Source organism: Hippopotamus amphibius, chromosome 16, assembly GCF_030028045.1.
Source record: "Hippopotamus amphibius kiboko isolate mHipAmp2 chromosome 16, mHipAmp2.hap2, whole genome shotgun sequence".
Classification (NCBI taxonomy): domain Eukaryota; kingdom Metazoa; phylum Chordata; class Mammalia; order Artiodactyla; family Hippopotamidae; genus Hippopotamus; species Hippopotamus amphibius.
The window spans coordinates 7,131,863-7,149,576 of NC_080201.1; the positions used below are offsets into that span (position 1 = coordinate 7,131,863).

At 46.5% G+C, this 17,714-nt stretch overlaps 1 protein-coding gene across 2 annotated transcripts in view; it reads right to left on the reverse strand.

Moving 5' to 3' along the window:
• The window catches only part of BCO1 (beta-carotene oxygenase 1), a 40,638-nt gene extending 23,346 nt beyond the window's left edge, over positions 1-17,292 (reverse strand). Inside the window, exons 1-3 of one of the 2 annotated variants that reach the window (XM_057712758.1) lie at positions 17,275-17,292; positions 10,298-10,426; positions 1,234-1,363 (exon numbers count right to left, since the gene is read on the reverse strand). In XM_057712758.1, coding sequence (XP_057568741.1) covers positions 1,234-1,363; positions 10,298-10,376 — 209 coding nt within the window. In that variant the 5' untranslated portion in view covers positions 10,377-10,426; positions 17,275-17,292. Of the gene's footprint in view, positions 1-1,233; positions 1,364-10,297; positions 10,427-14,510; positions 14,779-17,274 lie in introns of those variants that run through there. The other variant, XM_057712757.1, reaches the window with a different exon arrangement.
• Positions 17,293-17,714: the final 422 nt, after the last annotated feature.

Sequence of the window (17,714 nt, forward strand, 5' to 3'; positions counted from 1 at the left end):
CAGAAATCATACTCCTATACATAACGGCCCCCCCGAGACTAGCAAAACAGCTAATCTCTGCTTCGGGCAGGACTGTGAGTCCACCCTGGTTACCTCAACTTTGTCCAGGAAACCAGTTTTTTTGAAAAAGGAAAGCAAACTAATTATGAGTTAAGAACTGATCCCATTTGATTAGAAGGCAAACGCAAAGCAGGAAGTCCCAGCCTCCTGTACTGGTTAGTGCTTCCCCTACTGGCAACCAGTGTAACAGCAAGGATGCCCCACATGCTGAGGTTTTAAATTCCTTCCCTCCCCCTCCCCCCGGGGCAACCCCCTCCCCCCACCTGCAATTCCCTGCTTGCTGTGTACCGGCCCCAGAACTGGACACTGGGACTGGAGAGATGATGTCAGTTCTGGAAAAGCAGAAGCCAGCTTCTCTCTCTGAGCCAGTCTACCCTTAAGCCCTTTCACAACCCTTCTATGTCCAAAGAGTATCAGAGAGGAGACACTGATGACTGGCTTGATTCCATGGCCAACAATTTACGTGTTGAACATGTAATACATTCATACGCATCACAACCCAGATGATTTTAAATGTATACAACTGAAAATCTCCCCCATCCTTCCTCCTGCCAATTCGCCCCCTCCCTCATGCATCCTTCCAGAGTTTCTACACGTACAAAAATAAACCTAGATTTCCCCTGCCTTCTTACACAAATTATAGCATATTATATGCTCTTTCTACACTTTGCTTTTTTTCCCCCCACTTAACAGTATATCTTGGAAATCTTTCATTTGGAACATAGAGAGCATCCTCATTCCTTTTTATATCTGCCTGGCACCCTCCTGTATAGTGGTACTGTGACTTATTTAACCACCCTTCTGTTGATAATCATTTGAGTTATTTTCAGTTCCTCATCATAACAAATAATTCAGCCATGAATAACCTTGTACATTTGTCACTTCAGACACAAGCAAGTACCTCTCTGGACTGAAGGGAATGTGTGTTTGTAATTTTGATAGATAATTCCGAAGTGCTCCCCCACCAGCCATGTGGAAGAATACCTACAATCTGTCAGATACTCTTTGCCTCTCTTGCTGTCAGTGATCAAGAAATGTGTAGCATATATTGTCAAAGGCCATCAAGGGAAGTTTTCTATCCACCCTAAAGACAACCATCAGAGGAGCAAACACTGGTTGTTTTGACCATTAAGGGTATCAGAAAACAGGACTAGATTCAAAATGGACAGTTACTTGGAAAATATGTTTTTGCAGGGGTCCGGATAGGCCATTGTTCCAAATTCTGACACCACAATCCTGTTCGCTTCAATATTGGCGTTGTAGGTATCACTTCTCAGGTATTTGCTCCTGTAATAGACTTCACCTGAAAGAGAAGCAACCCAGGCTGACAATTTTACAGGGCTTTGAAGCTGATTTCAGCCGTTCCAGGGATTTGATGTGGGGTGGGGTTCACTGGGATAGTCCCTTGAATGTGTGTGCCAGATACAGCACGCATGTGGAGTGAACTCTCACACACATTTGGGCAAGGTTGAGACTCACAACAGTAAGAAAGCTAAGTACTCCTATTCCCAGTTCCATCTACGTGTGAGGGAGCTGAGGCGCAGAGATGGTCCATGGCCTTGCGCAGCATCACCCAGAGAGGTGCTGGCCCAGGCCTTTGACCATCCCTTCCACCATGTTGGCATCCCTCCAGGTAAGGTCCAGATTTGGAGGACTGGTCCAGAAGGCCCTGTACTTAGGCTGCATTTCCCCAGGGCCCAGTTCAGTTCTGGGAGCCCTGCATCGACAATTTAGCCCACGGAGTAACATTTGATATCTATTTGCAACCAGGGAGTACCCTTATACCCAATTCTGCACACAGTAGCGGGTCAGTACATGTGTTGATGACACTAGAGAGATTCTGTCTCACTCCAGAAAAGCATGGACTCCTGACCAGTCCACCAAGACCCACCTGAAAATATACCACATCATTCTAGACCCATATTAATTTCCCGTGGCTGCTGTAACAAATGATCATAAATGTAGTGGCTTTAAACAACATGAATTTGTTATCTCACTGTTTTGGAAGACATTGTCTGAAATGGGTTTTACAGGGCAAAAATCGAAGTGTCAGCCTCCTGGAGGCTCTCGGGGAGAATTTAGAAGCTGCCTGTATTCCTTGGCTGGTGGCGGCATCACTCTGACCTCTGATTCCATCGTCACATCTTTTCTGACTCTGACCATCCTGCTTTCCTCTCCTTTATGATTACACTGAGCCCACCCTGATAATCCAGGACAATCTCCCCATGTCAAGGTCCTTAACTTAATCGCATCTGCAAAGACCCTTTTACCATGTAGAATAACATATATTCACAGGTTCCTTCGGGGGAGAGAAGGGCGAGAGAAGAGGAGAGAAGAGAAAGGACAGAGGGGGGAAGGGAGAAAGGAGAGAGAAATGGGGAGGGAGAGAGAGAGATACACATATACCCTTCATAGGTGGGCGTGGATGGGTCAGGAGAAGCTTCATGGAGGAGGCAGCACTTGAAAAAGCCCTTAAAGTACGAGAATTGAACTGCAACAGATCGGGCAGGTAGGGCCAAGAGAGAGGGTAAGGTGTTCCCATTCACTATCCCCAGAAAGTCTGTAAGCCAAGACCTGGGGTGGGAAGCACAGCCCACGCCCTGCAAGGGCTGAGTCGGCGTGGGCTGGAGCACCAGGTAGGCACTTGGGAGCAGCAGGAGTGAGATGAGGCTGGGGGTCAGGTGGGGACCCTACTAGGCCTTCAGGGCTGTGAATATTGAGGCCTTTGACCTTCATTTGGTGCATAATCTGAAGCCTCTAGGGGTTTTGTTTTATTTTATTTTGCCATTAATTAGCAAATAACATTATGTTGACTTTTCCCCTCTAGCGAACACATTCCCTGCTGTAGCATAACCTACGCTTCCAGGGTTGGAACAATTATAACATGCAAAAAAGTAGGGCCCAGGACATACTGATATTTCGTTCCCATAAAAAAGAGGTGCAGCAGAGAAATGCCCCTCATATATCCACTGTCACAGTGATGGGCTTCAAGGAGAGACTACATCTCAAGCAATTCTTGCCCAGGGCTTTTTATATTTTCAGAAGAGAAAACGAAACCAAGAACTAACATTTATTCAGCATGTGTAGGCTAAGCACTGTGAGGGCACTTCATGTATATTATCTGATTTAACCCTCTGAACATCAGAAGTGTGTAGAAGACTCTAACTAGAAATGTGTTCTTTAGGGAAAAAAAATCAACTTAATATTATGTGCTAATTAAATAGCAAAATAAAACAAAATTTAAACAATGCTCAAAGGTTTCAAATTTCTTAGAAAATAAAGTGCAAAGGGCTTTGGCACTTATGACCCTGCAATTTATGAGCCCAGCTAATAAACCGAGGCACAGAGAGGTTAAGTACCTTGCCTTAAGCCACACAGATAGCGAGTGGTAAACTGGATTCAAAGGCTGGCAATTGGAAGATCCTGACACAGTGATTATATCAATTGACCATTCTGTCTGATCCTTGTTATTAAAAATATACCTATAGAAATACACTATCATAATGTATGGTGAAGTTTCACAAACTAAACCTACCCATATAAACTACTTCCTGATCAAGAAACAGAATGTGAGCAGCCTCTGGGAAGGCCCCTCACATCTCATCCTGCACTAGCCTCTCTGACCCCAGCCCTGCAGGGAAACCACTATCTTGACTTCTAACAGTCTCTGTTGGTTTTGCCCTCAGGGTTGTGTCTTCACCCTTCACAAAGGATATGAGTGTACATTTCAGCAGTGATGACTCCAACCTGTGCGTTTAAGTGGCAATAACCACAATAATGGCAACACTGGTGGTGAGAAAATCAGAAGAGACCATGAAAGGCCTTGTGGTGCTTTCTCCAGTCTGCAGGAGGTAAACTGTGCGTCCGATTATCATCTGTCCTCTTTTTTTTTTTTTTTTTTTTGGCACATGGGCTTAGTTGCTCCGCGGCATGTGGGATCTTCCTGGAGCTGGGATCAGAACCTGTGACCTCTGCATTGGCAGGCGGATTCTTAACCACTGCGCCACCTAGGAAGCCCATCATCTGTCCTCTTTGCAAACATCTTTTCAGGGGTGGCTACTGTACATTAGTATCTCTGAGATTGGGTAGGGGGAGCTTTGTTCCTGGGGCAGCAGGAAGGAAGAGGGAGGAATGGCTAGGGGCGGGGGCTCTGGGGTTAACCGGGCCCTGGGATCATGCATTTGAAGAGTATTTGTTAAACGCCTGGATGGGCCAGGATGTGAGTAGATAATGGTGAGCAGGGCAGGCAAGATCTCTGTCCCAAGGAGGTTCAAGTCTCCACATGGGTATGAATCCTTGCTCCATCATCTACTGGCCATGCACTTGACCTTGTGTCAGAGGCAAGTCTCAGTCCCCTCTGCTCTGAAGTGAGGATCTTGATACCTCCCTCACAGAGCCACTGTGACACTGAAGGCCTGTAAAGCACTTAGCACATAGTAGGTGCTCAGTAAAAAGCTACATACGCTATTCAGATGTAGTAGGTAGAATGGGCAAGGCTTTGGCTCTGGACAAGTCCCCATCCAAGCCTTGTGAACTTGGTTGAGTCCCTTCATCTCACTGAACCTGTTTCCTCAACTGGAAGTTGGGGATCACACAGTCCTCACCAATTAGGGTTGGCAGTTTTGGGGTTTTTTTAAATTAATTTATTATTTTTTTAATTTATTGGCTGCATTGGGTCTTTGTTACTGCACGTGGGCTTTCTGTAGTTGTGGAGAGCAGGGGCTACTCTTCATTGCAGTGTGCGGGCTTCTTATTGCAGTGGCTTCTCTTATTGTGGAGCACAGGCTCTAGGCACATGCGCTTCAGTAGTTGCGGTGCGTGGGCTCAATAGTTGTGGCTCGCGGGCTCTAGAGCGCAGGCTCAGTAGTTGTGGCGCACGGGTTTAGTTGCTCTGTGGCATGTGGGATCTTCCCGGACCAGGGCTCGAACCCATGTCCCCTGCATTGGCAGGCGGATTCTTAACCACTGCGCCACCAGGGAAGCCCCAAGGTTGGCAGTTTGAAATGAGATGGGAGGATAAAAGGAACTTGGCCCCCTGGCGCTCAGCATGCATGTGATAAATGATGGCTGCAGGAATTCCAGACTCTCCAAAATCCTGGAGGCAGGAAGACTCACCTGGGGGCTCATGAGGCCACACACAGTGGTCTTCATGCTACACAGGACCAGCTTTAGGGCCACTCTGGTCTCCCCTTGAGCCAGACTGCCCTCCGAGGTCACTCTCTGAGAGCCGCCCCCCATAGGTACTGGCTAAGGTGCTTTGCCTAAAATGCTGAAATCTGTTCATGTGAAACGTAAACACCAAGCCCAGGCTGGTTGTAGACAGGTGGCCCATTTCCTACAAACAACCAGCCACAGAGCAGGGAGCACCCAGGGGGCCACGGGGAAATGTGTCTCTGGAATTGCTCAAGGCTGACACTCACTTTGAGGTTGAGATTAAAAAGGGAGGCACAGAGCATTCTCCAGCACCCTGCTCTGGGGGCCCAATTAGCCACATTCCTTCTAAAGGGACACAGTAAACAGACATGCTCGCGCCTAGGATCTTCCAGAACTGGGTCAAGTGCGATAATTTGGTGGGGTGGGAGATATATTTTTTTAATTAAGAAAAATTTAAAGCAAAATTTCCAAAAGGGTACCTTGAAGCTACAACAGTTGAAAAAGTCAGCTTTGGAAAGGCTAAATTCTCAAGAACTCTTTGTGCCTCTAAATCTCTGTGAATCTGACTCTTGGAATTCACAGGACACCGACTTTGCCTCTTATTAGAAAACTATCAAATCTGTCGCTAAGGGGCACCTGGGTTGACTCATCTCCATGCCTGCCTTATAAAAAGTTTTAATTTTGAAAGAATTTTAGACTTACAGAAAAGAGCACTCCTGTATACCCTTCACCCAGCTTCCCTGTCTCCATTCTGCCTTTTTTACTCAAATCTTTGCTTGTTTTTAAAGCATAATCTTCTAGTGGCCTCTGCTGAAGGCTATGAGTCATTTTCCTGTCTTTTGCTTTCTTACTTTCTTACTCCAGTCCTTTGTTCTTGGTTTGGCACTAATTTTCGTTCTCCATGCTGACTGTGCACCAGAACCACCTGGTGCTTTTAAAAAACTAAAGAGGCCTGGGCTTACTTAGTAGCACAGTGGTTAAGAATCTGCCTACCAATGCAGGGGACATGGGTTCGAGCCCTGGTCTGGGAAGATCCCACATGCCGTGGAGCAACAAAGCCTGTGGGCCACAACTACTGAGCCTGTGCTCTAAAGCCTATGAGCCACAACTACTGAGCCCAGTTGCCACAACTACTCAAGCCCATGTGCCTAGAGCCTGTGCTCTGCAACAAGAGAAGCCATTGCAATGAGAAGCCTGTGTACCATAACAAAGAGTAGCCCCCGCTCGCCGCAACTAGAGAAAGCCCATGCGCAGTACCGAACACCCAACACAGCCAATAAAAAAAAATAAATAAATAAAAATTAAAAAATAAATAAAAATAAAATAAAATAGCAAAGGAAAGTCAATCTTTAAAAAATAAAAAAAAATTTTTAATAAAAAAATAAAAAATTACAGAGGCCTGAGTCCCTTGTCACCAGTGTGCTTAGAGTCATCTGGGAAACATGTTGGAAACACAGATGCTCTATCCCTATCCTTAGAGCCCTGGGCAGGGTCTCAGGAATCACAACCTAAATGAGCACCTTGGGGGATTCTGATGCAGGAAGCCCACAAAACACCTTTTGAGAAATACTGGCTTTGTGTTACCTACAAATCAGAGAAACCCTGATTGCTCTGCCCATGTCCTCTTAAATTGTGTATAGTAGTACTTAACATTTTTGGTTTATATGTCCACTGTTAGACACTGGGGAGACACTGAGAGTTCTAGAGCAGAGGCGAGACGAGGCCAGGCTGTGCTACACCAACATTGCAATCTGGCAGCTTTGGGAGGATTGGGCTGGAGAGCTGGGGAGAGATGGCAGCTGGCAGGAGAGGGGATCGGGGGCAGAACTGCATAATGGTTAGGACTTAGGATTCTGGATTTAAAGAGCATTGAGTTTATAACTGACCACCACTACTTCTTAGCTGTGTGCCTTTGGGTAAGTTCTTTGGCCTCTGTGGGCCTTAGATGCTCATCTGTAAAATCAAGATAGTAACAGTGGTCCCTTTCTCAGGAGCTGTAGTGAGGGCTGAGTTGTGGATGGGCATGAACCACTTAGGCCAGTGGCCAGCAAGCACTTCCTGTAGCGAGTACTGAAGAGATGGACTGGGGAAGTATTACCTCCTTCGACCAAAACATCTTCACCTCGGTTGTGACATTTCAGCTCCATAGAATTCCCAAGTGCCCCTGTGGGCCAGGCCCTGTGCTAAGTGATGAAGATACAGCAACCTGAACAGGCACCCTGCACTCTGGGGCCTCCACCCTGAGCTGGAGAATGGCACATGGATTGTTGCAAAGCAGAGTGTGGCACACACCCTTGACACATGGCCAGGTTCAAGAGCAGGACAGGCAGGGGCTATACTCTCCATTCTTTCCATTTTCTAGCCATTTCCAGATTATGAATAGAGCTGAGTCTTTTATGCTGCTTTATTGCACATATTCCTTACTTTCTGTGTATTATGATTGTTTTCACACCTTAAAAAACCTTTCTGGCTGGGGAAAGACTGCCCCTCCCTGGACCAGCAATTCTTAGAGGTAGCAAAGGACCTAGTACGTCTTTGATATGCAAAGTACCCAATCCTCTGTCTGGTCCATACACCCCTGGAGACAATATTCCTCTGCCTTAATTACCCCAGGGCTGGGTACCAGGCAACCAGGGACCATCCCTGTAGCCCAAAGACCACCAAAATTATTCAAACTAGCCAGTCCTAGGCTGTTCATTCTGCCCTTCCTTGCCTTGCCCTCAGAAACCCCAATAAAGGCCATCATCTCAGAGTTCACCCCGCTCCTGTCTTCTGCTGCCTGACCACTCTGGTGTCTTTCCCATGAGGCCCGGTGTGCCACGCCTCCCGTCTCCAGCACCTGTGGGTATAATAACCTTTGTTTTCCTGAGCCTCTCTGTGTCTCCTCTCATGGTCACACCTTACTGACCATCTTAGAAAAGAATAAAACAGCGACTTACTTCTGACAATGAATTTCTAGTTTGAAAACCTACTGGAAGCTTTTAGAGTCTAAACAGTGTCAGATAACTTTGGTCACTTGCCTGTTTAGCCCCCTCAGGGATTTTGGTGGACGACAGCCACACTTCTGCAAATGGCTAGGGTTCGGTCATCCCCTCTGGTTCCCTTGTCCCTGGGCTCTCAGTGGAAGGATTCAGGGGCCACTTAAGCACCTGCCATTTCTCAGGGGTGTGTGTGTGTTGGGGGGGTGGTGTTGAGGACATGAGAAATGGTTGCAAACAAACTCCAGACAACACAAGTTCAGATCCCAGCCCTACGTCATTGACTTTGGATAAGTCACCCAACCTCCCTAAAGTTTCAGTGTCACATCTGCAAGGAGGGGACAAGAGTACCTCCCCCACACATTGAAGTGAGTGTGGAAAGGGACCACGAAGGACCGGGCAGTTGGTGAGGCAGGGCCTCAGGGAAGGGAAGCCACCGGTAATTTACCTCTCAGGCATCTCATCCAGAACAGTGTTTAGGTCCCCAAGAACCACTGGGAACTTCTGTTTAGGAAAAGAGAGGACTGTTAAGGTTCAAGACTGCGGAAAAATATGGAACTACCCTCCCTGTAGCTGAGTCACAGTAAAATCTGTGAGTTTTTGCAAAACTCGGAGCTCATGGCCTTCACACGCGGTGCCTGTCCATGAAATGTTAGAGCAAGTCACTGAGAGTGCACTCAAAAAATAACTGCTGACTAGTTTGAAAGAAATAATAGTTATGTGAAAACAATAGCTAACGCTTATTGAGCATATATGATATGCTGGGCATTATACAAAGCCCCTTATGCATATTAATGTATTTAAATTCCACATCAACTCTCTGGGATATGCTACTAATAGCCCCATTTTACAGGTGGGGAGGCTGAGACACAGAAAGGGTCAGTAACTTTGGCCAAGTCATACAGCTTAAGTATGTGTTAGTTAGGATGGTGGAGCTGGGATTCAAACCCAGCGACAGTGATGGTGATTTATAATCAACTGAGCACCTACCAGGCTTCAGGCCCTTGCTGGATACTTAGTACTTCTGATCATCACAACAGCTTTTCAGGGAGGACGATCAAGCTCCTTTTACTGATGAGAAAACTGAGGCCCAGGGAGGTGGAGTGGCCACAGTTCACCCACAGTGGAACACAGGGGTCAGAGAAGACTCTCACCACACTGAAGCCCACCGCATGGCCCTGGGCCTGCCGAAAACTCCCACAACCCATCCTGGATCTTTTATGTTACTTGTGCTTGGTGACGTAAATCAGCTCAATGGCCAACAGCAGAGAGTAGAGAATCAACCTCTTGCATCAGTCACCTAAACTTGGAATTTCACCTTAGTTGCAGCACTTCCTACTTTCTGCCCTCTGTTCAGTGTCCACTCAAGGACATGACTGGCCAGGCTCTCTCTTGCCTGGTGAGCAACACAGTCAGCTTTGCTCTTTTCAGCTTTGCTCTTTTCAGCTTTACATGTGTGTTTGATTCCAAAGCCTGTAAACTTTCACCTGTCCCTGCCCACCTTACTGAGGACGCATATTATTTTTCCAGTTGAATTCATTGAAAAAGAACCCTGGCCAATTTTCCAGGGAGGTCTGTGCTTGTGGTGGGCTGAATAACAGCCTCCCCAAGATGTCCACATACTAATCCCTGGAACCTATAAATACTTACGGCAGAAGAGACTTTATGGACATGCTTGGATTAAGGATCTTGAGGCGGGTGATTATCCTGGGTTATCTGGGTGAGCCTGGTATAATCACAAAAGTCTTTATAAGTGGGAGATAGGAGAGTCAGACAGAGAAGATGTGATGATAGAAGCAGAGAGACAGAGAGAGGAAGAGAGAGACCACAAGATGCTGTGCTGCTGGCTTTGAAGATGGAGATGGGGCCACAAGCCAAGGGATGCAAGTGACTTCTAGGAGCTGGGAAAAGCCAGGAAACGGATTCTCTCCCTGGAACCTCCAGAAGGAATACAGCCCTGCCGGCACCTTGATTTTAGCCGAGGGAACCACATTTTAGACTTCCAACTCCCAGAACGGTAAAAGAATTAAACGTGTGTTGCTTTAAGCTACTCCATTGATGGTCATTTCTTACAGCAGCCATGGCAAACCACATGGTGCTCTTACCATCTCTGATTGTGAAGCTGTGGAGCAAGGCCAGGCCATCGAACCAGTGGTTGTATCTGGTCTCACCCACTGTGTGCATCCCAGGCCCATTGCGGAGCAGGGTTCCCTGCAGCCATGCTGGAATCTTGCCTGGTGAGAGAAAGAACGTTTAGTTTCCAGTTCTGCACCTAAACCAAAAAGCAAAAAGAAGTGGTTGTATAGCCCCTGTGCTGCTTGCTGCACCTGCTCATTTCCAGGAAGAATACGCCTGGCATTGTGCTAGCACTGAGGACCAAGACGAATAGGCATCATCTCTGACTCCAAGTTGCTCCCCATCCATTAACAGACAGAGACAGAGGAAAATACTCAAAATACACTGTGATAAAGACAATGCAACAGACTGGGCAAGGGTGCTTCGCGGAAAAGAACTCCACCACAAAACTGGGTAAAAGCGGGAGGGTGAGGAGTGCTTCCTGGAGGAGGTGACCTGGTTGAGTTCTGAGGGACAGTAGGTGTTTGCCTTGCAAAGGCATGAGGAAAGAACACTCTAGAGCTGTGCTGTCCAATGAGGTAGCCACCACCACTGTGTGGCAACTGGTACATGGCTAGTCCCAACTGAGATGAAACACACATCAGATTGCAAAGACTTACTATGAAAAAGCAATGTAAAACATCTCATTAGCAATTTAAAAATATTAATTACATGTTGAACTGATAACATTCTGGATATGTAGTATTAAATAAAATAAACTATTAAAATCAATTTTATCTGTTTCTTTGTATTTTTTTGAGTGTGGCTATTCGAAAACTTTAAATTATGCACGAGGCAGGCATCGTATTGCTACTGGACCGCACTGCTCGAGAGACAGCGTTGCACGTGCTGCTGGGGCCCCGCCCACATCCCCTGGGCACGCGCCTCTCCCTACAGGCTGCTTTCCGCAAACACCTACAGCTCTCCGCCTGAGGGCTGCTCGCTGTGGAGCAGCTCTGCCCACACGTGGACAAGCGGGAAGCACACGGGAGAGTTAGTGCCCCTGGACGCTGCTCTCACCCGACGGCGGATGAGGCGCTGTGGATCAAAGACCACCACTTCCTTGCCCTCGGCTGACACAGCAGGAGGCATGGCTTATGCTTTGCCCAGAGGATTCTGCTCCAGTGACTCCTGGAGGTCAATGGCTGGACAATGCCTCTTTCATTGGCTGCCCTCCCAGTGTTCCTTGGGAAGCACATCCCAAATAAACGACTTACACCTGAATTCTTATCTCTGGCGCAACCTGAACCCAGAGATCAAAGACCAGTTCAAATACCAGATGTGCAAGCTGTTTAGTAACAGCAGGCCCATAACTTTCAAGCGAGGACGTCATAAGTATTGCATCTAGAGAGTTAAGGAGGGCCAAGTGAACAAGGTCAACAAGACCACACCAAGCTTTGATTTGGTGCTCAGAAGAATGGGACACCTTTGATGGTTATAACAGAGAACAACGGGATCAGATTTTGTGTGTGTGTGATTTTAAAAATTGAGATAAAATTCACATAATATAAAATCTACCATTTCAAAGTGTAAAATTCAAGGGGTTTTGTTTGTTTGTTTGTTTTAGTATATTTACAATGTTGTGCAACCATCACCACTAACTCCAGGACATTTCCATCATCCTCAAAAGAAGCCCGGTACCCATTAGCAGTCAATCCCCATCCCCCATGCAGCCCCTAGCAACCACTAATCCACATTCTAAGGATCTGCCTCTTCTCATACTAATGGAATATGATCAGATTTTGGGGTTTCAAAAGTTATTTCTGGCTACAATGTGGAGTGTGGCTGGGAGGAGGAGCCAGAGAGAGGTGAGACGTCCAGAGAGAGGAGCAGGGTAGCAGCAGTGGGGATGGAGAGAAACCAAGGGAACAGAGGGAGAGTTTGACTAAGTATAGGGGGAAGGGGAGGGGAACATTAAAAAAATGCCAGCTGAGTCTCCTGCCTTGGGTGGGACTATTCACAGAGACTCAGGACACAGGAGAAGAAGCAGGTCGAGGAAAAGCAGGGAGAGATGAATCTGAGAATATACTGAAGCCCTAGACGTAATGAGAAGAATGTTTATTGAGCACTACGTGTTGTAGTAGATTAAATCATTTAGTCATTGCAGCAACCCCATGTGGTTGGTACATGCTAACTTTATTAGACATAAGAGGAAACTGAGTCAGGGAATGCTTAAGTAACTTGCCAAGGAAGCCTCAGAGCCAAGAATGCACAGCTGGACATGAAGTTAGAGCCTTGGCCTGGCCTCCTGGGGCAGGTGTGTCCACACAGGCAGAAAGTTTAGTGAGCTGTCTGCCAATGGATGCTGACCAGATGATTAGACTTGACCCAGGGCTGGAGACCTTTGCTGGCTGGGAGCCTGTCCTCCGTTGCCCACCAGGCCTTGGGCAAGTTGCTGCTCCTCCCTAGCCCGTGGCTTCAAGCCTGTCAAGTATGGAGGCCTGATTTACAGCAGTGGTCCCCGACTTGGAAGCAGCCAGAGGGCTGTGAAAACAGAGGTTTCTGGGCTCTACCCCTGGAGTATCTGATTCAGTGGGTCTGATGTGGGCCCAGGAATTTGTGATTCTAACAAGAGCCCAGGGGATGGTGATGCTGCAGGTCTGGGGACCATACTTTGAGAACAGCTGATCTATATCAGAGGGTCATTCAGCTTCTCAGGTCCTAGGATTCTTGTTTTCTAAATAATCCAAGCATTTCCATGCAGTCACTAAACATGAGCTGTAAAGGAGTATAATGGCAAAATGTCTATGGTACCCCAGAGCATAAAAGGATAGGTATCATGGATCCCTTTTTTAAAAATAAAAAATTAATAGTAAGTGTATATTTGTTTTTTGAAAAAGTATTTATATATAAAGTCTATCAGGGACTTCCCTGGTGGTGCAGTGGTTAAGAATCTGCCTGCCAGTACAGGGGACATGGGTTTGAGCCCTGGTCTGGGAAGATCCCACATGCCACAGAGCAACTAAGCCTATGCACCACAACGACTGAGCCTGTGCTCTAGAGCCCGTGAGCTACAACTATTGAGCCTGTGTGCCACAACTACTGAAGCCTGCACACCTATAGTCCACGCTCGGCAACAAGAGAAGCCACCACAATGAGAAGCCTGAGCACCACCACACAAAGCAGCCCCTACCTGCTGCAACTAGGGAAAGCCCACACGCAGAAACGAAGACCCAACGCAGCCAGTAAATAAACTGATTAATTTTAAAAAGTCTATCCATAGATCTTTGCACTCTCTATATTTATGTATCTTTTTAAAATTTAAAGAAAACAGGCTCAAATATTAATAGTGCTTAAGAGATGGAAATACAGCTGATTTTCATTTCCTTCTGTGTTCTCATCTGCACTTCCAAGTTTTATATGTAATATATACACACCTGTAGATTGCACATTACTTCTGTAATCAGAAAAACCATACATAAAAGCTATTTCTTTCTTTCAAAAGCCTTCCAAGGCAATTCCTCAGCTGAAAAGCTCCAATCTGACTTGCCTCACAAAAGGCAGTTGTCCTGTCCTCGTGAAAACTACCCATGTATCCAAGACTGTGGTGTGGCTGAGCTGACCCCCTCCCTGCTCTCAGCACCACTCCTGGGACCAGAGAGTTCAGATCCATGCACTGCCCTGTAGGGTCTAAACAAGATGGTCCCAGGAACGTGGCCTCGCAGAAGAGGAGGAGAAAGCCCATGAAAGCAAGGCTCCTGAGGAGGCTGCCACCCTGGGCCTGTTTCATCAGCTCTGCAGGTACTCGCATCCTGAAATCACACCTTCTAGGAAATCACATCCGGCTCTGCGATGCCCCCCACCTCGCGTGTGTAGGAGTGAGCACTCACACACACTTCCCGTAATATTTTGAAATTGGTTTCGGACACCTACACTTTTTTTTTTTACAAATATTACACATTGGGGTGGTCCACACTTTGCATTAGAATCCCACTGTCTGTATACCAATTGCAGCAGTCCTGGGACTTTTCTCTTGGAAACAGGGAGAACGACGGATTCTCCCTCCTTGAAGACGGAGTTCTAATGCATAAAAGCACACCTAGATTTTCACAGCGAATATGTCTAGGTTGTGGATCATTTTCCCTCTATATACCGCTTTCCAGATTTTCCAAAAATAATTTACAATAAGCATTACTTCTATAAGCAGAAAAAAAAGTGTACATCTAAGCATACAAGCGCCCACCGTTTATAGAAAATGCTCACCAGTCACTGTGGCCTTCACAGGCTCCAGCTGTTCCTTCTTATTTCTGCCAAATATTATATCCATCGTGTGGGGGGCTCAGCTGGAGAGATAGTAACAGTGAACAGTCTGTCCTCTGTGTTCAAGACGCCTGCTCCTGGCCCTCCTTTTGTCTTCCCTTCCTGCTCTCCTGCAGCTTCTTTTACATCTCCTTCCCTTCTGAGGCCACTTTTCTCCCTTTGCTTTCCCTGCCCTGGGAGCCTGGGATCTCTTTCTGCTCGCGGGGGAAGCTGCGCTGGCGTTATTTATGTTTGGTCAAAGGTCAATTCCTCAGCCATGTGTCCCAGCTAATCTTTAATCCTCTGATTGTGTCCCCAACTCTCCCTTTCCACTTCCACTTTTGGCTGAACCAAGAAAAGCGACTTTCTTGCTGGGTTTAAACTGGTGGGATCTGGGGGGTGAGGGGCAGGGAGGGATAAATTGGAAGACTGGGATTGACACAGACACACTACTGTATATAAAATAGATAACTAATAAGGATCTATTGTATAGCACAGGGAACTCTACTCAATACTCTGTAATGGCCTGTAAGGGAAAAGTACCTTAAAAAGAATAGGTATATGTATATGTATATGTATAACTAATTCACTTTGCTGTACACCTGAAACTAACACAACATTGTAAATCAACTATACCGCAATAACAAATGAAAACAAAAACAAAACAAAAAACTGGCAGGATCATTTAGCAGTGCATTCTGCTTAGGTGCGCGGTCTGAAATCCAACCCAGCAGGTGGAGATGATTTACGGTGAGAAGACTGTCAGGACCATTGAGGACACCTGGATTAGGGGAGCCCAGAGCTCGTCAATCACACGAATCCCTGCTGCACAGCATGGGAACTTGATTCACCAGAGAGGGAAAGGTGTTTTTTTTTTATTTTAAATAAAGGTCCCTGAGTCTCCTCACCCACTCCCCACTACCAGCAATAAAAAAAAGTCATATGTAAAGAGCACCTTAATTATATTTCATTTTTTGGAGAAGTAAACATAAAATGTTTCATGTACCCATTTAAACAATAAATGCAGGGAACCTAAAGTTCTACTCAGGAACTGTAAGGAATAGCAAAAAAACAAACTTCAGCTCCAACTTTCTGGCAAAACAATGCCTGATTTTAAAGTTCCCCTATATTTGTGAATGTCAAGGTGATGCCATTGCCTAAAATCCATATTCAAGCTGATATGAATGTTGCGTGATGAGTTACTGACCTCACCTTTGCTCGTGCTGCTTTAAGAAAGAACCAGCTATTCCCTGTCTGGGTGGAGAAAAGCTGGCCTTTGTGCAGCCCACTGGGTCTCGTAGTGTCAGGGCTGGGCCCAGACTGTTCCAGGATCGCAGAGCTCAGCCCGGAGAGCAGCCTGGCCTGGCTTTGCTCCACCCTGGAGCACATTCCAAACACCTGGTTGGGAGCTTTAGCAGTGCCCCTGCCCAGCCCCCCTCCAGACCCACCCATTCACAGTCTCTGAAGGTGTAGCCCAGCCCTCAGTAGTCGTAAAACTTCTCCAGAAGATTTTAGTTTGCACAGCAGGCCCTGGTTAAGAAGCCCTGGTCCAGGGGAAGATGCTACGTGTTTGCTTTGATACCGGGTTCAAGTTCCTCCCTTTTCTGTGTCTGGGGTATGTCACTTACCCTCTTTGAGCCTCCATTTCCTTATCTGTAAAATGGAGGTAAAATGACATCAAAATCTCAAGGTTATTCAAAGTGAAGCGTATAGCAAAAGCCCCCGTCCCCAAACAGTTAGCGGTGTGGCCCTTTCTTCCCCGCTGTCTCAGAGGCAGTTCCCTTTGACTCACGTTTTCCATTCAGTCCCACAATAGCTTGCCAGTTTATTCTGCTGTCTGGTCTAAACATGTGTATCCATGTCAGGGTTATTTGTTCCTAGGTTGTGAACGCTGAGTCCTTGTGAGGATTAAAGGAGAATGTCTGGCATACACTGAGTGCTTGGGAAAAAATTACACTACTGAGGACGGCAGCTCTGGTGTAGAAGAAAAGAGCTCAGGGCTCACGGGGTCAAAACACCCGGGCTGGGATCTCAGCCCTATGATTTAAATACTGTGACTTGTCACATGACCCCTCTGAAACTCACTTTATTCTGCAAAAAGGGTTGGCAATGCCTGTGTCACAGGGTTTGTTGGGAGGATTAGACTGAAGTTATGTAAGTGAAAGCATGACCATATTCTCCTTTCTTGTCCATTTTGTATATTCAGAAAAGTGGCCCCCATCCATCGAGAATATTCTCTGAGTCAGGGACTTGGGGAAGCACTCCGCATGTACTGGCTTGCTCTGGCCTTATATAATTCTATGAGATGGGTGTTCTTAGCATTTTAGGGATGAGAAAACTCAGGGAAGATAATCAGGTTGCCTCAGATCACACAGCTGCTAAGAGATCGAATTACGAAGCAAAGCCAGGAAGCCTAACTTCAAAATATATACTCTCTGACAATTCCACACAGCTCTGATGCATGAGGGATGTGTGCTAGGTTTCTATTGAATGAAGTAATGGGTGGAGGACCCCAAGAGGGCCAGTCTTGGGTTGATATGATTGCCTTGTTATAGCATACCGAGCAACCGCTCTTCATTCAGGTCCCAAAGGCTCCTCAGGGACAATGTTATGGTGGAATAAAGGATTTTTTTTACAATGGCCATAATAACCTGATCATACCAATAGCTATCTATATTCATTTTCTAGGGCTGCCATAACAAAGTAGCATAGAAAGTAATTTTCTCACAGTTCTAGAGGTTGGGAAGTCCATAACCCAGGTGTGGGCAGGGTTGGTTTCTTCTGAGACATCTCCTTGGCTTGTAGACAGTCTTCTTGCTGTGTCCTTACATGGTCCTCTCTCTGGACATGCTCATCCCTGGTGTCTCTGTGTGTCCACTTTTCCTCCTATAAGGACACCAGGCAGTTTGGATGAGGGCCTCATTTTAACTTAATCACCTCTTTATAGGCCCTGCCTCCAATACTGTCACATTCTCAGGTACTGGGGGTTAGGAAGTCAACATATGAATTTGGGGGTGAACATAGTTCAGCCCATAACAATATCATGAAGGCATAATGAGTTAATGCAAGGCGCTTTGGCTGAAAGAAACAGAATATTTGCTGACACACCAAAGACATGCATTTATCTCAGACGTCAAGTCACCTGGGGATCCGGGGGGCTCAGAAGCT